Source organism: Lissotriton vulgaris, chromosome 7 (assembly GCF_964263255.1).
Source record: "Lissotriton vulgaris chromosome 7, aLisVul1.2, whole genome shotgun sequence".
Classification (NCBI taxonomy): Eukaryota; Metazoa; Chordata; class Amphibia; order Caudata; family Salamandridae; genus Lissotriton; species Lissotriton vulgaris.
The window spans coordinates 1,678,997,264-1,679,021,538 of NC_141695.1; the positions used below are offsets into that span (position 1 = coordinate 1,678,997,264).

Sequence of the window (24,275 nt, forward strand, 5' to 3'; positions counted from 1 at the left end):
GATATAACAGTCGCCTGGATTACCAACTGCCGTGTATGAGAGTCAAAAAACTTCAGGACTGGTCGCAGAGCCCGGAGAATTCCAAAACAGCATGCTGCCGTTTTCTTCGTGTGCCCCACAAAACTGAGAGTGGGATCCATCCACACTCCCAAGTTCTTGAATTCCGTCACAGGAAGGGGGACCGGCCCAAGCTCCGAAGGCCACCACCTGTCCCCCCAGAGATCCGCCCTTCTACCGACGATCATGATCTCGGTCTTCTTCGCGTTGAGCTGGAGGCAGTTGGCCTTCATCCAGCTTGCCACCGCTCTGAGTCCACTCTGAAACCTGGGAGCATTCTGGTCCGCATCCCCGCTGATCGTAACCGCTAGCTGGGTGTCATCGGCATATGACACCATTGTCATACCCCACTGCCTGACAACCTCAGCTAGCGGTCTCACGTAAAGGTTGAACAACGTGGGGCTCAGCGAGGATCCCTGCGGCACTCCCTGTTTCAGAGGATGGAAACTGGACTGGAACGGCGGAATCGCAACGCTGAAGAGACGACCATCGAGGAAGGACTGGAACCACTGGAGGGCGGACCCCCCCACTCCAATCTCCTCCAGGCGATGCAACAGGATGGGATGGGAGACAGTATCGAAGGCGGCGCTTAGATCTAATAATACCAGCGCCGCCGTCTGTCCTGCATCCATCACTGTGCGAAGATGTTCAGCCATGGTGAGAAGGGCGGTTTCCGTGCTGTGCCCAGCACGGAACCCGTTCTGGGTGGGGTCTAGGATGTTGGCACGAGTAAGGTGGTCGGAAAGAACCTTGTTCACGTGGGCCTCCACAACTTTGGTCAGCCAGGGGAGCAGGGAAATAGGCCGGTAATTTTCCGACTTTTCCGGGACCAAAGAGGGTTTCTTTAAAATAGGAGAAACCACAGCCCGCTTCCAGCTTGTTGGAACCGTACCCGAGGCCAGCGAGATGTTAATCAGGGAGAGTACCGAGGTACGACCCACAAACAGCTGATCTCCGAAAAGGGCTGGCTTAAGCGGATCGGCGGGCGACCCGGATTTTACCTGCTGCGCCAAGATGGTAAAACCCTCAGGAGACAACGGGGGTAGCACATGAAGCAGAACATCTCTGCCGAAGTTACGAGGAGTACCTGCCGTTGGCCTAGTGTCTGGAAAAGTTGAATAGATGTTCTGAACTTTTTCTAAAAAGAACCGGGCGAGAGCCTCACAGTGTGCGATGGAGCTCGTTGTTATGGCCGAGGCTCGCTTTGCCACAAGGTCCTTTACCACTTTGAAGATGGTTTTAGATGGATTAAGGCTATTGCCGAACTCCGCAGCGTAAAAAGCTGCCCGGGCCCGACATATAGCATGGTGGTAAGCTTTAACGGCAGCGAGATACATAGCCTTCTTCCCGCTGTCGTACACCTTCCGCCAATCCCTCTCCGCTCGCCTACAGCTGCCCTTGAGTGTGCGTAAGGCACTATCATACCAGGGGCTTGACTCTCTGGAACTGATTTTCCTAGTAGAAACAGGAATCAGGGAATCAAGTGCCTCAGTGACCCAGGAGCAGAACCGGTCGTAACCTGCATCCGCGTCCTCCAAAGGTCCCAACGGCACTGCCGCGAGGGCCTGATGAAGGTCCTCGAGACTCAGTTTACTCCAGTGCCATGTGGAGATCGTTCTCACAGGAGCAGAAGAGGGAATTCCCGGCAAGGGGACATGAATGGCCACTAAAGAATGGTCTGTCCAACCGAGCGGGGTAACGGCCGTTACTGTGGCCTCCGTCAGGTTCGTGAAAAACGGGTCCAACGTATGGCCGCCTACATGTGTGGGATGCCGCACTATTTGTTGGAGTTGAAGAGCCTCCAGATCGGCTAAGATACAACACACCGTAGGGATATTCTGATTCTCAAAGTGGAGATTGAGGTCCCCCAAAATAGAGAAGTTAGCGCACCCCAACGCCAAAGAACTTACCGCGTCGGGGAAGGCAGCCCTGAATGCCACTTCGCTACCCGGGGGGCGATAGACTACCATCCCTGAAAGGGAGAACTGGGGGTTGACCTGAATTTTGAAGGTAGCACTCTCGCAGCCTACGACGTTAAGGGCGGACCAACAGCAAGAGAGACTGGATCTTACTGCGAGAGCGGTACCCCCTCCCCTGGTCGATCGATTCAAGGTGAAGACCGAGAAATCTGAGGGGAATGCCAAATTAATAATGGCCGTGTCATCATCCTTCAGCCAGGTTTCCGTGATAGCCACAATATCAGGGGCCTCGTCACGCATCAAGTCCCTAACAGCTTGGTGGTGTTGCACTAGAGACCTCGCATTGAAGCTCAGGATGCGCAGAGCAGGAGCCTGACGGCCACGGCGCGCAGTGACCGGTAGAGTCTTCTGACAGATTTTAGCCAGAAGGTCCAGTGCCCACTGCCCACAGGCACCCTGATGAGGGCCACAAAGCGGGTGTATAGGTGCATATAAACATCTCGGGACAGAACGTCCTAAGACCCGCAGCGTGGCTGCAGAATAGACAATCATAGCGCAATCCCGTGTCGCCGGCCCTGAAGATGTTTAGGTCCCTAAAGGCCGCCGCGCCCGGTGCGTCCTTGGCGCGGACGGGCGCAGACGGGCAGGACTCAGGCACGACTCCGGCTAAGCGACGGCGTCCCACTGCGCGATCCTGCTGCGCGAGAAAGGACGACTTTAAGTAGGCGAGGCGAATGGCACAGCGAGCGAAGAGACGCTCCAAGATGGCGCCCGTGCAAAACCTAAACAGCCCAAGGCAAGATGGCGCCCACCGACCCAACCCCTGGACCCGGACCCGCCAAACGGCGGTGCGTTAACTCCTTTAAATGCAGGTAAGAGGGCGGGGGACTAATCCCAAGTGAGAGCGCCTAAAAACAGGGGAGAACCAAATTAAAGTAAAACAAATACAAAACTGGTAATTAAAAGAGCAGCGCGACAGCAGCGCGTACTGCAGGAAGCCAGTACCTTGACCAAGTAACTGATGATAAGTCCGCCTTAAGTAGGCGAGGCGAATGGCACAGCGAGCGAAGAGACGCTCCAAGATGGCGCCCGTGCAAAATCTAAACAGCCCAAGGCAAGATGGCGCCCACCGACCCAACCCCGGGACCCGGACCCGCCAAACTGCGGTGCGTTAACTCCTTTAAATGCAGGTAAGAGGGCGGGGGACTAATCCCAAGTGAGAGCGCCTAAAAACAGGGGAGAACCAAATTAAAGTAAAACAAATACAAAACTGGTAATTAAAAGAGCAGTGCGACAGCAGCGCGTCCTGCAGGAAGCCAGTACCTTGACGACATCACAATTACGTTAAATGATATTAAATTATAGAATTAACCTTAAAGTAACCATAATGGTAAACCTAACCATAGATTCAATTCAATTCATACCTAGCCTTAACCTTACTTTAATGCTTTTCCTACATCAGTTTTTCATTTTATTACATTAGATTAAAAATAATCCTAAAGGAACCAACTATTTTTTTATTTTGCGATATTATATACAAATCAGCCTTAACTAAAATCTAAAGCCAATGTTAGCGTTAGCACTTAATTAATTTAAATTAAATAACCTGAATATAACTCTAATGCTTCCGCTAACCCTAAATTATTTTAAATGATATGTAAAAAACTAACCTCGAACACTGAACATGTGGATTCCCACAAGAGAAAAAGCTACCACAAAGAGCCCCGGATAAATGTCAAGCTTGTTGAAGGATACAGGACGCATGCTAAACCAGTGATACAAGGTCCCTCTGTCAAAGCACATTATGGACTAAGGCAGAGGTGTCCTGGAAGTCCACATATGTGACAGATTTTCATACTTTTGTATTTTGCAATTTAGGAACGACCAAACGCATTCCTAAAATTCACTCACAAATGTTGAACAATGCCATGGTTTTCTTGGACCTAAACATTTACCACAAGGCTGGTTTTCTGAAGACAGAGACTCATTTTAAACCGACAGCCAGGAACTGTCTCCTCAGGTTTGACAGTTTTCATCCACGTCACCTGAGGGAGAACCTACCTTATGGGCAGTTCCTTCGCCTTCGTCGGAACTGCAGTGATATTGCAAAATACAAAAGTCAAGCTAAGGATCTCAGCCAGAAACTGAAACAGAGAAAATACCCTGAGTGGGTGATCCAGAAAGCCATGAAGAGAGCAAGAAACAACAACCGTGAGGCTCTCTTGGAAGACAACCCTGAAAAAGATAACCAGGCCGAGAGAACAGTTTGTGTAACTACGTACAGCCCAGTAAGCAACCAAGTCACCAAACTAGTCAACAGACATTGGCGTATACTCACAAGTGACACCTTAGCACTGGAAAAACCCTTGTTTGCGCACAGACGAGGTAGGAATTTGAAGGACATGCTTGTCCATACAAGACCACCTCCAGCAAGAGAAAAACAGCTAAGACTACAAGGGGTACAGGGTCACCACCCTTGTGGTAACTGTAACAGTTGTCACCTTACTAAAAAAAGCAACAGTCTCACTTTTTCAAATGGCACTAAATGGGAACAACGTGCATTTACAAATTGCAACAGCAAAAATGTTGTGTACTTGATCAGATGTCCATGTGCAAAAGAGTATGTGGGAATGACAACGAGACCAGTGAAAGTGAGAATCAATGAGCACAAAAGCAACATCAGGTGCAAGAAGTCAACAACAAAGATGTCAACCCATTTTCTTGAGCATCAACACTGAGTCAATGAGCTGCATTGGACTGTGATCGAACAGTTACCTTCGGAGGTAGGACTCCTCGAAAAAGAGCAACGGTGGGTGTTCCGTCTTGGAACTGACACCACCGGCCTCAACGATTCTATTCCATGGAACCTTTTAAGATGATTAGGTATCATACCATCTTTCATCATTTCAGATGTTTTTCCAGAAAAGCGTCTGGGTTTCACGCATGCGCTTTCACTTCCTGTGACACGCATGCGCAGTCTACTGCTACTGTTGCCACTATCATATGTGCGGCTGACACTGAACGGGTCGCGCAACTCCGGATCTCGAGGCCAAAAACTCCTTAAATGGGCAGATTTCCTGATTCAATTAGCCAGTATTACTCACTAATTGGCAAACAGATGAGTATAAATAACACACCGCCACCCGTAACCGCTCACTTCATCGGAGCAGCGTTGAGGGGAAGGCAGGCAAATGGCTATGCGGTAACCATGAGTAACAGCCAAAACTACTAGTACTATCTGCGTACTTTACACTGGCTGGTGCTCATAAAGACAACTGAGTCATATTTTTTAACACCTTTTAGGTTGCTTTACTGAGCATTGTGGAAGGATCCCCCCAATACTACGCATAGGCTCATGAGGTTATCGGACTGAGACCAAGAAGTAAGCCCTGATCTTGTCATCCTTTCCCTAGGTTCTTTTTCCATTGAATCAGGGAGAGTTTCGACATTGTGACTGTATGTTTGTGTATATCTGTGTATCGTCCTTTTTAAACTTTCGCTTTTTGAATGTTTTTTCTTACAGGTTTTTGAACCTCATTTTTGGGTTCTATTATATAACCGTGTGTACTAGGAAAATCATTCTTTTCTTAGTCTTTGAACCATTGTGTTTTTATGCTTTCTCCACAGGTTCTCATCAACGCCTATTGGGCGCAGCTGAACTGACTTATAACATTGTTAAGTACATTACACATTTTTGTAATTCTTTTTAAACACTTTGACATTTCTCATGTGAGTAAGGTGAGGATACGTGCTTATCCTTGTCCTGAAGAAGGAGCGCCTGCGCTCCGAAACATGTTGACACCTTGGTTGTAATACCTTAATTCGTATACCTACAACCTCACTTTGCACATTTTTAACAATACCAGCCGAGGACGTAATAAATTATTTTTTCCTACGTGCCAGGTATTTTTTAATTTTCTCACTTTTTCACCTCACTTCACTCACTTAGAATACACACCCCCTCACATAGTTCACTACTTAGTGCTCCTGCGTAGCCGTGAGTCGTAGCACGCCGCATCCCGTAGAGGGGTGCGAAGGCCCCGATGATGAAGCATGACACCAAGGGGCCTGTTGGTGTGTGAGGGGCATTTAAACAACACTGTGTGTTCCCCATCACTTTAGGGACCACCACCACTCCCTGAGTGGATTCCATTTTGTTTGTTCGCATTACCAAGGGAGACCAAATCCACTGATTTTCAGAATAGCCACATAAGATAATTTGTATGTATTGAATGAAAGTGGGCAATCATTTACTTGGCCAACTGCTTATTAAAATCTGTCACGATCTGTTTCTCCAAACCTATGTTGAACACCACTTGATGAGTGACATTTAGTTGTTCAGTTCCACTAAGTAAGCCGTGCACATACATATATATCTTCAAGGTACAGAAATGTGACTGTTGAGTTCAGTATAGTCCATACTAGTATAATAAAGAGAGAGCCCAAACCTTTGAGGCGGGTAATCTCAGGAACCACAGCACCAATCACAACACCCAATACAGCATTGGAAAGGGCAGTTGCAGCAGAAGGACATAGGCTATGCAGACACCCACCATATACATTTAAAAGGTAAATGAACCATGCCAGCAAATTAGTACCTCGTGGGCGTGTCTGTGTTGTGCTATGGGCGTGACAAGCGCTGGGGGCGTGTGGTACGTTCCGCCCTTAATGCCATGTCTCATATCGTGTGCTAATCCCACCCTGCTCGCTTTAAATACCCCTGCACCCCATAATCATAACCCACCCTTACTCCTTAAAATACCCCAACACCCTTAAACACTAACCCATCTTAACCCTATAAATATACCCAGTACCCCAAAACCCAAACCTATCCCTAAACCCTAAAAATACCCCTGTACCCCAAAACCCAAACCTAGCCCTGAACCCTATAAATACCCCTGTATCTCAAACCCCAAACCTACCCCTGAACCCTAAAAATACCCCTGTACCCCAAAACCCAAACCACGCCCTGAACCCTAAAAATACCACTGTACCCCAAAACCCAAACCTACCCCTGAACCCTAAAATACCCCTGTACCCCAAAACCCAAACCTACCCCTGAACCCTAAAAATACCCCTGTACCCCAAAACCCAAACCTAGCCCTGAACCCTAAAAATAACCCTGTACCCCAAAACCCAAACCTACCCCTGAACCCTAAAATACCCCTGTACCCCAAAGCCCAAACCTAGCCATGAACCCTAAAAATACCTCTGTACCCCAAAACCCATACCTAAAACCTAAAACTACCCCTGTACCCAAAACTATATCTGAACCCTTAAAATACCCAAACACCACAAAACATATACCTCAGTACCCCAAAACATATACCCCTATACCCATACTCACCTTATCCAAACATTTAAAAAAAACATGCTTTTACCATTCATGCATTTACAACGAATGTATGCGTGGTAAAAGCATATAAAATGTAATGCCATGCGTTATAATGGCATTGCGTAGACATGGTACTTTCGTAATGAAAGTATGCGAAGTGCTGGTATGCGGAAAGAAAGTTGCAGAATAATGGGTGTTTACCCTCCCCCGGTAAGTACATTGGTGGCACGGCGGCCCACATCTCCAGCAACATACTCATATTTTTTCACCACCCATTTGAAAAATGCACAGGTCTCTCTCATTGATGGCCAGCACCGACATACACTTTTAGACACACCTCCCGCCACAAGTTCTAGAATTGCGAACTTTAGAGCTGGGGAGCTACGTTTGAATCTTGGCATCAGCTCAACATCCTGTGATTCCAGGCAAATCGCTTTGTCTCCCCGTGCCTACCACAAATGAATGTGTTCTTCTGTAATGTAAATTGTGCTCATGCCATGTTGTCGAGTTCGTGCTATATAATATTGCAAGGAAAAATAAAGTAGGGAAACTCGAGTTCACAAACTACTGAACGCGCACTCTTAAGTGCATCAGCAGTGCACTGTGAATCGGAGCGTTCCACAGGCCTGTCATAGATAAGAAATTCTATCAAAACGAAATCCTACAAACCAATATACTACTGTCCGGCAGCAATTCATACCCGGACAACGTCGGGACGGGCTGCTAGTACCTTATAATTTCATATATGTACGAACCATCACCATAGTCTGGTAGTCAATCTTTAGACCACAAAATTTTGGGAGGTCAACATTTTGTAATCTTGGTACTCTGGTAGTAAACAGCCTGCAGTCCCATCTTGCAGTAGAAAGAAATCCTTTCTGTCATTTCCCCAGTGCTGTGTTCCTCGTATAGCAGCCCCTCTCAGAAGTGCTGACACTATAAACGAAAAGCTGTCATGCGACCAGTGTCAGTACTGTCCCTATTACGGTATAACAGAATTGCTGAGAACTGTTTCTGCTGCCTACTAAATGGCTGGACTGCTGAGAAATGTCAGAACTGTCCCATTCAGTGTATATAGCAGAAATTCAGAGAATTGTCAATATTGTCCCACTGTAAGTATAGCAGACCTGCTGAGAACACTCACCACTGTCCCGCAGAAAGTGTAAGCAGTCTTGCTGACCTTTGTTGCTACTGTCCCAGTAACAGTGTGGCAGAACTGCTGAGAGTTCTCCTTACTATCCAATATAAGGTTATAGAATAACTGCTGAGATTAGTTGTTACTGTCCAATTTAAGGAATTTAGCAAAAATGCTGAAAATGGTTGCCACTGTACCATTGCAGGTATAAAGCAGACCTGCTGAGAATTGTTGCTACTGTTCTGTTGAAATTACACCAGCTTTGCTGATAATTGTCACCCCTGTTCCATTGTAGGTGTAAAGTAGAACTGCTAAGAATTGTCAGTAATGTCCTGTAAAAGGTGTATTGCAGTAGTGCTTAAAATTTGTGTAACTGTCCCATTAAAAGTATAGCAAGACTGCTGAGCTTTGTCACTTCTGTCCCACTGTACGTATAATGCAGGGCTAAGGAGGAAGTTTGCTATTGTTCTTTTAAAAGTTTAACCCCTTGATTGCTGCCATTGGCCGACGGCAACACTACCTCCCCAGTGCTGCCGTCGGCCAATGGCCAACGCGGCCCCACCTGCGCACGGAAAGGCCCGCACCGCGGCGGAATTACCGCAACGGTTAACGGGTTAAGAGGCCTTCTGGGAATTGTCGGAACTGTTCCATTAAATGTATAGTAATCAAGCTGAGAATAGACATACTGTCCCATTAAACGTGTAGCAGCCTTGCTGAGAATTATCGCCACTGTCCAACTAATATTATGGTAGGACTGCAGAAAATTGTCAGAACTGTCCCACTGAAGGTATATTGCAGAACTTCTTAGAACTGGCACCACTGTCCCAGTAAAAGTGCAGCAGGGCTGCTGGAAATTCTCAGAACTGTCCTACTGATGGTATATCACAGAACTTCTCAGAATGTGCCCTCATGTGGATCCTGATATCGAGACCTTACTGTTGTTTTTTTTCAGCAATACGCATTCCCCTCCGTGTCCTGCGGTGTCTCATGGCCCGACAGAGCAGGCACTGAGGTGCCCTTCTATTTCTGGTGCTTTGCAGCAGTTTTAAGATCTTCTTAGAGTTTCTCACTGCTCAAATGGGTGCAGGCCTAAAAAAATCCACTCTCCCACTCACAATTGCGAGCGAGATTTCATCAGGTCGAGCTATTTTTAGCACTTACTCGTTCGTGCTGGTGAGTAAACTTAAGCTGGAAGAAAGAGGTGTTTGTGCTGGTGAGTAAACTTAAGCTGGAAGAAACAGGTGTTCTGTTCCTTCAGAAAGTGAATGAGCAATTAAGATGCCTTTAAATCTTGTTTTTATCTCCACACATTTGCCAACTGCTCAAGGACGGAGGTCAAATGTCAGTTTGTCTTTTTACTAATTCTTGCTTATCTGTTCCTGGAAAATGGTGTGTACTTTTCTTTCTCTTATTACAGTAAATGCTTTTTGTCAAGTGAGCTATCTGACAATAATTGTGAAACAAAAGGCTATAAAATGTCAGTTTTTTTCTAATACAACATTTAAACAGCTTGTAAATGAATAATACTAGTATATCAGGAATTGTGAAAGAACCTTTTTTTTAATTCAGAAGTGTGATGCAAACAAAGATTTAAATTGGAGCAAAAACAAATCACAACACTTTACTTAGTGATTAGCAAATTACAAATATTTGCAGAAACTTTGGGCCAGATGTACGACCCGTTTGCGCTGCCGCATAGGGAGATCCTCCTATTTGCGGCCGCAAAAATAGGTAATAGCATGTACAAATTCTATTTTTTCTGACTCGCAAAATAGCATTTGCGACTCTCTCTATTAGGAAGGGGCGTCCCTTCCTAATAGCGAGTCAACATGCTATGTACTAATGTTTGTGGACGCATTTGTGGCCGCAAAACACTTGCAGTTTACCACCTACTTCAAGTAGGTGGTAAACCACTTGCAATGGGGAAGGGGTCCCCAGGGGACCCCTTTCCCTTTGTGAGTATGTGGGAAAATATTTTTCAAGTTCAGGCAGTGGTCCCAGAGACCACTTGCCTGCCCTTAAAAAATTGAAACGGAAAAGTTTTGATTTTCTTTTTTAAATGCATCCTGTTTTCCATTAAGAAAAACAGGCTGCATTTAAAAAAAAAATGCTTTATTAAAAAAGGTGGTCTACTGATCCCAGCAGGCCACCATCCCAGTGAATGCTAGCCATTCCTAAAGGGGTTGTAAATTGCGGCTGCCTCATTAATATTAATAAGGCATGCAATTTGTGACCCCATTATGAATCGCAAACAGTTTCTGAGACACTGTTGTGCATTACAATTAGCGAGTCGCAAATGCGACGCAATTTGCGACTCGCTAATTGGCGGGTCGTACATCTAGCCCTTTATTTCTAAACATTGTACACTATATAGTTTTAAAACCACATGTCAGTGACAAAGTCTGTGTTCATTTCAATGTAAAATCTGCTGATTGTAAAGGACCGTTGGCTGCACCTTTATGCTTTAGTTATGTATTTATTAAAAGTGATAGTTTTTAAACATGATGTGAGAAACATTCCTGCCCCAGCCCTGTGACAATGCAGTTAATTAACTAAGAGGCAAGTCTGCAGTCATATGTATCCTACATGTGGCAAGATTTGTATTCTATATTGAGCTAATGTTTAGTCTCCTAAATCAAAAAGAAGAGTTTTCTATACAGCAGGCGTGCTAAACTCGAGTTTTAGAAGGTGCTCTCATATGTGATAAATAAGAAAATGGTGTCTCAGTGAATTAAAATACTTGCCCAGGATCACACAATTTGAAACCAGTGCATGGGTGAAGAGCATTATAATTAGGTTGTGTCGATTATTTAAATCAATAGACCTCCAGGTCTAGCAACATTTTTAGGATTTTTTCGAGGCCTGGGGTGTTATTTCTGATATTTATAAGTTTTCAGGGCCGGACTGGCCATAGCGGGCACCGGACGTTTCCCCGGTAGGCGGCTAGGGTGGGGGCTGGGTTTGGGCCCCTGGGGGACCGTTTTTATTACCGGGGTCGGCAATATCGGCCCCCGATATCAAAATCGGCCGCAACCGGCCCTAGCAAACTGCTCAGCTGCACTCCCCCTCACCCCAGGGGGGTGGCAGCTGAACAGTTTGCCAGGGGGGTTGGTTTCTTTTCCCAGTCCGGCTTTGTGAGTTTTCCTCCTCTTCATTGCTTGATTTTGCTTGTGAGAAAGTGTAACTCATAATCAGTGAATGTTCTTCATAATTACACTGAAATTCTGAAAATGTCACACATAAGTAATGTGAAACCTTGGCAGCTATGGAGTTGTCAAAGTCTGTTTCACTGAAAGTGTAACAGGCCTGCCAAGAAAAGTCACTACTGTCACACTGTAAGTATAGCTACCCTGCTGAACCTCGTCACAACTGTCCCATTAATAGTTTAACTGGATTGCTGTCAAATGCCTAAACTGTCCCATTTGAACGTCTGAGAATTGCCATCTCAGTCCCATTGAAACTGCTGCACACCTGCCGAGTTCTACCCAATTAAAGGTATGTCTGCGAATCTCTACAGAGGATGCCTGGTTTAGAGCACACCGCCATATTGAAAGGTGTCAATTCTGAAGTCGGGGCTGCATTGCACACAGTGCTTTAAATGTGCCGGTACTCACCGGTACTGAGTACCGGCACTTCTCATTTTTATCACTCTGAGTACGGGCACTTCTCTGCTGCCAAGGAGAGTACCGGTACTCATCAAAGGTAGGCGTATTGTGGCTTTGGTGCACAAGCACGAACGAGGCTGTCTGACAGCCAAAGCACCTCTGTAACCAAAGCGGAGCCACCTCTAAACTATTCGGCAGGGCTCATGTTCCCCACCAGCTCTGTTTGACAGAGCAGGGTCCATTCAGGCCCTATGCTGTCAATCACATTCACACCATGGTGTGTATGTGTGCACACACTCGAATCCAGGCATCCCGCTGACAGCAGCAATTAAGAAAGCCACGGGCGATAAGGGGTGTAAAATGGCATTTATCCCACCAAAGTCTTTTGTCTTGTGTCTAGGTGTTTGTCTGCTTGTTTGCGTATGTTTGTGTGTGTGTGTGAGAGTGAGAAAAGCGAGTGAAAGAGGGAGAGAATCCAGTCACAAGGGAGGCCTTTTAAAGGACATTCTGGGAATGCTTGTGTGACCCTTGCTGATTGTTTCTGTGATTGCGCACTTAAGAATATATAAGTAATCGGCCACATAGTAGAAGTGTCTTGTATGTCTTTTCCTTAGCCCCGCCCACTTGTAGCTCATTGTAAGAGTACCTGCACTTATTTTTTCCTATTTAAAGGACTGATTGCACATACAGTTGACTGTTTTCCTACACTGCCCTGGCTTCACGTGGAGGGTCTGTCGGGCCTCCCCCTGATCCAGCCCGCCCTTCGCACGTGCCAGAGCACCTCTCTCCTCACCCAAGCTCTGCTCGCTGCCTCTGTTCTCGGCGGCGCGTGAGGTGAGACCGCAGCGCGTGCACTGCGCCGAGGCGGTGCTACAGAGCTGCAGGGCTTCGTTGCATCTGCAGGTTTGAGCACATGCTGCTCACCAAACAGACAGGAAACAGCGCCCTGCAAAATGTTTACCACAGGCCCTGCGACAATCCCGACCTACTTCAGCATTATTTATAAAACCATGTTTGAAACCGTCTACTTTTGGGGTGTCGGGGAACTATGGCGCAGAGAGTATTTCAAGGAATACGCACGTGGTCAACGGGGGAGGCAAGGATTAGAACCCAGGCCTCTGGATGGTGCCCCCATTGACCATACACTCAGCACGTGTTCGGATTAAGACCGGGGTTCAAAATGCACGCAGTTCTAAAATAAAACACCAGCATGTGTACAGGGCCGGCCTTAGGCATGTGCAAGCTGTGCACCTGCACAGGGCCACCAAACCCCAGGGGCCACCACACCAATATATATCCTTAATATATTTATCCTCTGAGGATGGATACATATTTGTGTGGCGGCCCCTGGCAGGGATTTGGCGGCCTCCGGCTCAGTTCCACTTCTAAACACCCTGACCCCCCCCCTCTTTACTGGCCTCCGCGCTCTGCCCCACCCGGACCCCCTCTTCCGGGGCCCCCTACCTACGCTCCCTGCCCAGGGCCACCATGACCCTAGAGCCGCCCCTGATGTGTATTTTTTCTTTTAAATTCCTAAGAGAGGGCGGGCACGCCGAACCTTGCAGGCTACCTTCCTCATCTTCCTCCACTCTCTCAAACTTTATACTGGGCCCAGGGGCGGCTCTAGGGTCATGGTGGCCCTGGGCAGGGAGCGTAGGTAGGGGGCCCCAGAAGAGGGGGTCCGGGTGGGGCAGAGCGCGGAGGCCAGTAAAGAGGGGGGGGGTCAGGGTGTTTAGAAGTGGAACTGAGCCGGAGGCCGCCAAATCCCTGCCAGGGGCCGCCACACAAATATGTATCCATCCTCAGAGGATAAATATATTAAGGATATATATTGGTGTGGTGGCCCCTGGGGTTTGGTGGCCCTGTGCAGGTGCACAGCTTGCACATGCCTAAGGCCGGCCCTGCTGGGCCACTGAAATTATTCGGCAGTAGAAGGCCACATAATCAACAGGGCTGACTAACTTATGCTGCAAGGAAAGGTAAAGTGTGCTGCATAATGTAGCACATTCTGTGGCAGTTTGTTTAACTACATTTTCATTTTAACAAAGAATATTACTGTCTAGGCAACTGTTTTGTCTCACTACTTACTACCGGTTAAAGACCTGAATACTGGGGTGGGACTTTTTTTTGGGGGGGGGGGGGGGGGGGGGGGGTGTTGTATTTTCCTTTTTACTTTATTGTCTCTTTCCTTCTTAAAATTGCTAAAGCTATGATTGATTTATAGATGATGGCAGTAGACTCTGGATGGCAGAGCATTGCATAACATGTGTGTTCAGACAATAAAATCTGTTTCAAAAAAAAAAAAGACCTGAATACTGCAATCAACAACTGAAAGTTCGGCTTGCTGAATGGTCTGCTATACATGTCACTTTTATCAACTTTTGATCTGTTTAGACAAGAAACAAAACATGCAGATTTGTAAATTATGCAAACGATGGTAAATTATGTGGCAGTTGCTATAAATACATCATTATGTGGTAAATGCAACAACAGGAGAATCTTATAATTCATGTGGCCCTGAGTATATGTTGGGGCACATATTGTAAAACTTACCTATGTATTGGACATAATAGCCGTAACACTTGCCACTGAGCGTCAAAAAACATGATCCCCTTTTCCAGTTCCAGATACCAACAGTAATACCTACTGCTGAACGTAAAAAACCGTCGCCACCTTTTAAATGCAATGAAGCTATTTTACACAATTCACATTTGACATATAGGTACACACTCGTAATTTTTTTTGGATAAAACTCATGCTCTCATTCACCTTACTAGAACAACTGTATAAAATGTTCTTCCTTCAAATGCAAGTCTTTGTGGTTTTTGTGGTGGCCCTTTTCTTTAATTCACTAGTTCTTTCGCTAAAGGAAATCATTGGACTCCAACTGCCTCAACAATCTATCTTTCTTATACTTCATAGTGAAAATATATTGCCAGCCAATGCGTTTTGTCCCTATACATTGGGGACTTCTTCAGGACTTTGGTAAATATCACACAACAAATATTTAGAATTATATACAATCAAAAATATACTACAAAATTTAAAAACATAATCTATTCCCATACAACCCTCAAGAAATTACCAAATTATCTAACTATAATATTTACAGCCATGAAATAGTCTAGTCTGTATGATTATTGCTCACTATTATGGGTTTAAAACGAACAATGGAAGTTATAACATCTTGAGTGAAAAAGAGGCCACATCCTAGCTGCTAGATTATAATAAGCAATTAATATAAGAACTGTATTCAGAATATTAAATGGTCTAATCAACTTATTTAAATGATAAATGCCAGCCATATCCAAGTTGTTATATCATATTAAATAATCGATAACAAAACTGTGTTTGTGATATAAAAAGGCCAAGTCACCTTATTGATGTCATAAATGCACGTATTAAAATAGCGAGGGAGCAACATGTATCAAAGACCCTCAAAATTTCGATCATTATGGCAAATCTGTTCGACATATATATCTAAAAAATGTTATAGAAGCAGCCTGCAAGGATTTAATACGTGACCATATCAAATGTTGAACTTATCAACTCGCCAAATGCAAGTCGAGAAACCATTTCGCAGTTTGTAGTTCTAGAAAGTAATGTCAGTGAATTGGTATCTTATAAGTCAGTGTATCAAAAAGGGGGAGCAGTGTACCGATAGATAACTGTGCCTGGTGTATTAATTCAGCAGGTTTCCTTTAAATTATCATATCACCCTCTACAAAAATACCTGGTGATTCTAACATGTATCTGGGTTCCAGCGATAAAATTGTTTACTTTCCTAATGCTGAATCTAGGACCATGTATGGCAAAATACATTATTTATATTGTTGTTGGACTCCTGAAGTGTCCTGTGTCCATCAAATTCGATCTTCTACTTTTTGCTTACAACAAGGACTATAGGTTTAACTACCTACACAGAACCTTTGATATCTCCCTAACTACCAACATCCCCTATGCATGATAACCCTCGTCACACTTCAATTTTTAATAACGGAAAGGTCTTGTTTTAATTAAACGATGGAGATTTAGCCCTCCAAGACTGCTTCTTCCAAACTCTTATCCCGAAATCTGGCTTCCTCCTTCTGCCACCCCGATCCCTCCATGCCGCCAAACAATCCAATTCTGACATGACTCCAAATGTCAAATTTACTACCTCGATTAACATCCTTATACTAATGCAGTCACTGGTACGGCCCTGTCACAACCCGCTTATGATTTAAGGTCCAATATTTTCACTCATTGCTGCCAATAATCTGTTCCCCCTAAGTCCACCACTAGCGTGCCCATTAACAACGAGCCTACAACTGTTTGTGGGACCTCACCCCCTCCTATGCCTCAGTAATTCAATCTCCTCTTCTTGGCTCCTCCCATTTCCCCACTCCATGGCCTAAGCCCTACTCTCCTAGGTATGACTATCCAAACAGCCTCACAACCTACACCTCTTTACCCCATCTACCGTCCCCCACCCAACATCTCTCTTGCAAACCACGGCTGCATCTGACATGAATCCACTACCATCCCTCATACTATCAATGCAGCCACCTCTCATCCTCTCCAACCCGTCTCAGCTCACCCACCCATGGTGGACCCGCTAATTCTGTTCACCTCCACGCAATTGCGGATTTGGCAACTACTTCAGCTAACTCACCATCCTTTCTGTCCCCCTTCTCTCAACGCAATCCCTAATTTTTCCAACTCCTCCTTTCCAGGCGTAAATAACAACCTCTGCTAACACATGTCTATCTACTCTACGAGCAAACTCTTTACAGATGCCTCTGTTAAACAGAACCCATGTCCTCACCATCGTGATGACGAATCGTTTCAAACCACCTTCATCTACGCCATCCACATCATGAGCTCTTATCCTCTCTGACTCTTCTGTCCTAGAAAAGTGATATTTGTTTCCCAAGCAGTCTCCCATCTCTCCTCCTTGCTGTCCACATTCAACTTCCGCTCTCACCACTTCCCTCAACCTAATCTTCAATAGACGAGAAACAATTACTAGGGTGAAATTCCACATAGCTACTCAGACTGTGACCACAGACCTAACAGGAAATGGATGAGGATGAGCTCAAGAAATCATCAGAAGTTATGGTCACTCATACATAGCCAACATACCATCCTCTTAACTGAATTCTGGAGCCCTCCTCTATCCCCACTGTTCTAAACCACGAACCCTCCCACCCACACCCTCCACCCAAGTATAAGGGCCCTACTAACCTAATCCGTGGTCCCAGTGAATGGTCCTATTACCACATCCACTTAATCAATTCTCCGATGTATGTGAAACAACTGCACTTCTGTAGTTAAACACTGCCTAAAGCTTTCAGGGAGATTGTGAACCACAACCTTGAAATCCTAGTCCTCATAGAAACCTGGCTCAATGGCGCTTCGAACAATGCCCTAGAATCTCTTTTACCCGTACATTATTTAATTGTTCACTATGGCTCCAGACAATGTGGTGGTGTAGTAGGAACACGCTTACCTACAAATTACTACCAGTTGAATCCTTCAGCTCCTTCCAATGTCTGTCTCTTTAAATATGTGTGCATATGGCCTCTAATCTCAGGAATGAGTGTCTTTTACCACCCACCCGGCAAAAAGAAAACTTTTGTCTAGGAATGCTTCTTTTCTCCATGATAATCACCTTCTCCAACCCTGCCAGAAACCAACTCACTGCAAAGTTCTACCCTGGATCACAATATCACCAAGGGCACCCTTCCGAACGACTGAAGATCCTATTCTAATGGACTGGTCCGATCACCTATTAATTCCTTCCAGGCTATCCTCAGTCCACCAGAAAATCACAGGCCAGTATAACAGAGAAAAATCCTGGTTCTGTGATACCAAAAACATTAACACCAACAACCTTGTGAACAAAGCTTGGGGTATCCTTCCATCCTCTAGTAGGACATTAATCACACAATATGGGATTACAATAAATGCATGGAAAACCTGATTAATAAGTATATTCCACTGAAACCCAAGCAGAAAGGACCCACACTTTCTCTGTCTTGTTACTTAACGAAAGTATATACCCAAAGGAAACATCTGAGACATATTAAGCAAAACTGGAGACAAGTTCCATCTCCCTCTAGTGTCTCTACTCTAAAGGACTGCCAGAAGTGACTGGGAATGAAATATCTTTAAAGCTGGATCTAATCACATTGAATCTATACTTGATTTTTATAAAAACCATCAAAAAGCGGAATCCCCGCCATTGGTGTCAGCATGGAAGAAAGGTGTAGACTGGTGCACGGTTAGGGGATGGCCAGTTTACGCGGCTAGAGGTTGTGCTCAGGAGCACAGATAGGTTTGGGGTGAATGGGTAGCCTATAGAGGTAAACATTTGGGAGACGGACGCTCTCCTGCCTCAGACATCGAGGGAGAGATCAGGTCATACACTGGGTTGAGGCGCCAATCTAAATTGCTGCATGAGTTTGTTGCATGTATGGGGTAGGGAGTATAGGGAGGTCGGAAAGAAGAGGCACAGCGCTATTGTTGTTACAAGTTGTAATTTTTTATTTCTGTCAAGACATAAAATTCAATAAAAGGGTTATTAAAAAATAAAAACATCAAATTGTTCTCTTCGTGATCATCAAAATTCAAACTCCCAGTTCTCCAACATTGCGACCTTCACACCACCAACTAAATGTGATGAATTTGCAACCTTCTTTGTTGAGAAAGTAAACTCTATTGAACTATCTCTTCGGTCAACAGACACGCGCTCTGTAATAGGTATCGCTTTTACAAAAGTTTAAACTATTTGTATTGTAAATTGCAATGCCTTTTAATATTGCTGTAACGCATACCGCTGTGGAACCCTTCCTGGCTTTACCCTGTGAAATGTCCACTCCTGGGCACTCCCAAGGTGAAGCCAGGCATCCCAGGGCTGTTGGGGCCGTTGTGATTAAGCAAGCTATTGCCCAGAGTTGCAGAGTGGGACCCATGATTAGAATAGGCACAGAGGCGAGAATTATCAGGTCCAAGGAAATTGAGCCCAGGACCCGCCGATGCGGGAATTGATGCCTGGTCCCGGGCTAGACCTCTGCATCAGGGTCTGCCGCTCTAACCATTGAGCCACACTTCTCCTATCTAATGTAAAGTATTCCTGCTTACTTCATTTCCAGGCAGCGCATCCTGAACTTCACCAGAAGCCGCTTTACTGATGACTCCACTGCCCAGCCTGACCGAGGCAACTACCTGCTACCTGACTATTGCTGCCCTAAGTACCCTGTTAGGATTGCTGCTTATGTCTGCCCTTTGTATAATCTGTAAGAGGTAAGTCCCAGAAAGATGAGTGAAGGGAGTGGGATGTTGGGCAAAGGGGTGGGGGAAAATAGGACGCGCCAGGACTGGGAATGTGCCAGTGGCGTGCTGTGCTGGGTAGCCCTGCCATGGAACCGATTAGCTTAAGCTTGAAAGACCAGTGTTGTCAACTTGATGTAATAAACTTACATTTCACCATATTAATTCACCACTAATCCTTTGTAGGCTTTCTGAGTAGAGTGCGTCAACAAGCGCTATATAAACACAAACCTTTGTCCTCCTCTATCCTTCTGCTATCATTCCAAATCCAATTAACTGACTAACTATCCACCACTTAAAATGTACTTGCATGTTTCACTATACTAATTCAACACTAATCCTCAATGGGTCCTGGAGTAGCGTGCTACTCACCAAAAAAGCGCTTTGACGCCTCGTCAAGGGTAGTAAGCGCTATATAAATGCAATTACAATACAATACAATAAGAAGAATGGCGTATAGCACAGCCACAATCCTTGACCGCACGTGAAGAATTGCTGTCCGAGGAATTATATGCGTCACTGCAATAAAGAGGCATGCTATGCGTCAGAATGCTGAGTGTGTCCTTGTCCCAAGCAAGAGGCGTGAAGCAGTGTAGTTCGGACACAGGAACTTTATTTCAAGTAAAGCGGGAAATGAGTGACCATGACAAGCAGGCAAGATTTAAGACCCAACTGCCCAACAGTGGGTTCAAACACACCCATCGCAATAGAAACATGTAATAGAATCCCCGTGTTTCAGGTTCCACCTTAAAGGCACAAACCTTGTCATAGCAATTGTAGAACAATGGCAATGCTAAGGTCTGATTCAGATCTGCAACTGCAACAGCCTTTGCGGTGGCTCAGATGGTCAAACTCACCACATCAGATGCTCCTACAGACCCCTGCTCAGTAACTATATTCCATGATATGGTCCACCGCCTTAGCCTCTACACTTACTATTCTTTTGAATAATATTCTGACCATAGGTGTTTCTCCTACAAATTGGAAAACAGTTTCAGTCCTCCCTCTATTGAAGAAGTATACCTTAGATCCCCGTATGCTAAAGAACCACCGCCCTATCCCCAGACTGTCGTTTTCAGCAAAAATTGTTGAAAAACATTTCAATACTGCCCGCTCCAACTTCTTTGAGCAGAATGGGATTCTGAATGGCTCACAATTCGGCTTCAGGTAGGCCCGTAGTACTGAATCGGCCCTAGTAGCAGCAAAGGAGGAAATCCGGGGGCTAATGGATTCAGGTGGCAAGGCTGTGGTGGTCCTTTTGGACCTAAACCCAGCTTTTGATACTGTTAATCACAAGTTCTGACACAGCGACTTATAGATATAGGTGTCAGGGATGATGCGCTGGTTCTCCTGGTCTCATTTCTGAGTGACAGAAGGCAATCTGTCTACTGCAGAGATTATATTTCCAATTGGAGTCCCACAGGGATCTTCATTAAGCCCCACACTGTTTAACATCTATGTTGCCCCACTGGCTGACCTGATTAGATCTTTCGGTTTCAAGACAGTCTCATAAGCTGATGATACGCAACTTGTAATCTCCATCCACACCAACATGGAGAAAGTAGCCAAGAGATTCAGAAACTGCATGTCAGGCATCGTCAGCTGGATGGATAATCAGTGTCTGAAGCTGAACTCCGATAAAACGGAGGTACTCCTTTTTGGGGCAGCCACGTCTTTTTGGAACTCATCATGGTGGCCTGTCAACCTTTGCCCACTTCCCTCTCCTGTTTCCTAAGTAAGAAACCTTGGAGTGATTTTTGAATCGAAACTCACCTTCAAGGAACAGACTACCCATCTGATCTCATTCTACTTCTATTGGTTGAAAATCTTTTTAAAAAGTGCTACCTTTCATTCCCCCAGACTTTCAGACTATGATGGAGGTTTCCATAATACTATCACGTTTAGATTACTGCAACGCCATCTATCTAGGCATGCAAAAAGGACTGTTAACTAAGATTCAAAGACTGCAAAACGCAGCCGCTCTGCTGCTGAAAAATGTAAAGAAAAACAAATTGGTGGCTAAGTTGCTCAATGAGCTACACTGGCTGCCGATCAAGAACAGGGTGGCTTTTAAAGCACTATGCATGGCACACAAGGCCTTGCACGGACAGAGCCCAGCCTACTTGAGGGAAAAAATGCCCTGCCACATCACTAAAAGAAATTTAGACTCCACCCATTCTAAGACTATGGAAGTTCCCAAGGTTTGCAAAGCCTCCTGGGTAGGTAGAAACTTTGGTCATGCTCCCTCCATTCTTTGGAACCAAAGGTCTTTTCATCTTAGATCACAGGCAAACATCACAACTTAAAGAAAGCAGCTAAAAACCTGGCTTTTTTAATCGATTGTATAAATTACGCTTGCATTGTCCTATGGTTGTTTATCCAGTAGGCAATGAAGTGCGAACCGAGCGCCAAGACTCCTTCGGGTATACAGCACGCTTTAAAAATATAAATCCAATAAAACTTTGCACATTATACACAACATAAACGTAAGAATACTAGATGAGAGTTCCTCTCATTCCCCCCCCCCCCAAAAAAAAACCACAGTCTGCAAACACACAAAATAAAACAGATACATTAAAGGAAGTACCACGGTCATAAGCATAACAAATTGATTACCTAACTCTATGGGGTACTCTTCAAAGGTGAGAACTCATATGAACGGAGGGAGAACTCACTACTCGCCTCACTAGACTAAGAGTGTTATTAGCTTTGACCACTCTTTCTGCATTCCACCAATGCATTCCTTTACTCTGAAAGCATTACCACAAACTCTGCCTAACACCACCAGGTCACCAAACGTATTCTCTCCATCCCTGACATGACCCGGTTTGTGGATGGGCAAAATGGGCACACCTGAAAAGACACCACTTGCATAACTTGCTCCTGATCAAACGTTTACTTTTGCTTGGCCTGGACCGCTTGTTCATTGATGCACACAATTCTGCCCAATTTCTGGAGAGTAATTCCTACTTTCAACTATTTGGACATCCAGCCCAGAAAGAGTTTGGAAGGCAGTGTCCTGCCGCGCAGCAATTCGAAAGGTGATAATTTGGAATGGGCTTTGGTTTGGTATAACAACAGTACTGATTTTACAGCACTGGTCACATTGCAATCATTTTCCAAAGCCCAATGGAAGCAATCACCTAACACCCTGTTCCTGCGCTTAACCTGACCATTCATCTACAGATGATGCAGGGAACTTTTCAAGTGTTTAATACTATGGAGATTCCTAAAATTCTGCCATGACAGCACTTACAAATTGCAAATAATTATCTGACTTCAGTTACTCTGGGAGACCTTCTTTCGAAAAGACATTTCATGAACTCCACAACTAAGCATTCAGTTCAGATACAAATCTCACCTCAGGCCACTTTCTGTAGTAGTCTACCAGGACTATGGCAAAATGAAACTTGGCTAACAAAGAGTTAAACTGAGCCACCACATCCACTCCTACCTTCAACCATGGATTAGAAGTTGATTCAAGAGGTTAGAGAGTGTGTGAACAAAGCTGTAACTTTGTTTAACTTTTGTTAATAACATTAATACATCTGTCCCCATTAGTGAAACGTGAGTAAGGTGGGGAAGTTGTGCCCCTGTCCTGAAGAAGGAGCTTTGCCTCCGAAACATGTCGACGCACACATGAGGTGTTATCCATAATCACGACAATACACACCTTGCACTTCACTTCTTTTGATAGTGCCAGCCCGGGGCCATGAATAAAAGTTTTTTCTACTACACCCACGAGCCAGGCACTTTTTAATCACTTCACTAAAATCCCACCACTCACATAAAAAACATACTTAACTAAAAGTGCTCCCGGGTAGTCGTAGGTCGCAGCACGCCGCATCCTGCTAGAGGGGTGCGAAGACCCCTATGATGAAGCATGACACCAAGGGGCCTTTTGGTGTGTGAGGGGTATTTTAAGAACACTTAGTGCTCCCATACCACTGTGGTGAACACTTCCCTGTCATTTCAAGGAGGATTCCTTGTGTTTATACACTTTGTTTAACAAGTCACACAGTTTTTGACAACTTCCTCAAAATCCTCATCCATGTCTGAGCAACAAAAAAATCAGGCAGAACTTTCTCATAGTAATAGTGCATCCAAGATTACCTTGGTAGATGTTAGTGATAACTGCTGACATCTGTTTTTCAGGTGGGATAAACCAGCACACACCAACATACCATCTCATCAACGATTTTCACAAAAGACTGTAAACTATGGTGCAGATTCTCTTCCTTAGGAAATCCAACTTTGACATCTTACAATCTGCTTCAAAACTTTGTTCGGCTGCACATCTTCACACCGTTACATGCTTCAAAAATGCACCTATTGCCCAATCTTCACAGCCACAATTATACAGTGCCCAAATCTGTCTTCATCTTTGTTCTCTCCTCCCATTTCTACTGAAAAACGTTGACAAGAAATCAGCTCTACCGGTCTTTCCACCTGGCATATCTACCATGTTGCTACTGATACTGTAACAGCTTTGTCAACAACCTAGCAAGGCTTGGCATGTTTGTTTTCATATTTCCTCCACTCAAAATAAATACCAAATGTTCAACAGCATACCAGAAACTTTTTTTATAATGATAGCATAGTGCAACTCAGCATCTCTCGGTACACAAGACTCTTTCACCACTGTAAATTCACCATTCTCCCTCTTCTGACTAAGATATGCTCTTAACCCAAAACCACTTTCATCAACTATGGTATAACAAGTTAATAAAGGATCAAACGGCTTAAGTGCTTTTGACCCAAATGTATGTTGACCAAATCAAAATTGTCTTGAGACTCATGATCCATAGAAATGCCACTTTTATAGCATGTTATTCAAACACTTTATGTGTGAGGCATAATCAATAGGATTTCAATCCAACTTTGCCTGAGGAGCATCAACAATTGCACTG

General features: G+C 44.9%; 2 protein-coding genes across 6 annotated transcripts in view; one reads left to right on the forward strand and one right to left on the reverse strand.

The window, feature by feature from the left end:
* The window catches only part of ARFRP1 (ARF related protein 1), a 301,101-nt gene that overhangs the window by 221,625 nt on the left and 55,201 nt on the right, over positions 1–24,275 (reverse strand). The window lies entirely within an intron of this gene.
* The window catches only part of LIME1 (Lck interacting transmembrane adaptor 1), a 68,355-nt gene that overhangs the window by 20,384 nt on the left and 23,696 nt on the right, over positions 1–24,275 (forward strand). For all 4 annotated transcript variants that reach the window (XM_086932751.1, XM_086932752.1, XM_086932750.1 and 1 more), the window contains one exon: positions 19,188–19,338. In XM_086932751.1, coding sequence (XP_086788877.1) covers positions 19,226–19,338 — 113 coding nt within the window. In that variant the 5' untranslated portion in view covers positions 19,188–19,225. The remainder of the gene's footprint in view (positions 1–19,187; positions 19,339–24,275) is intronic.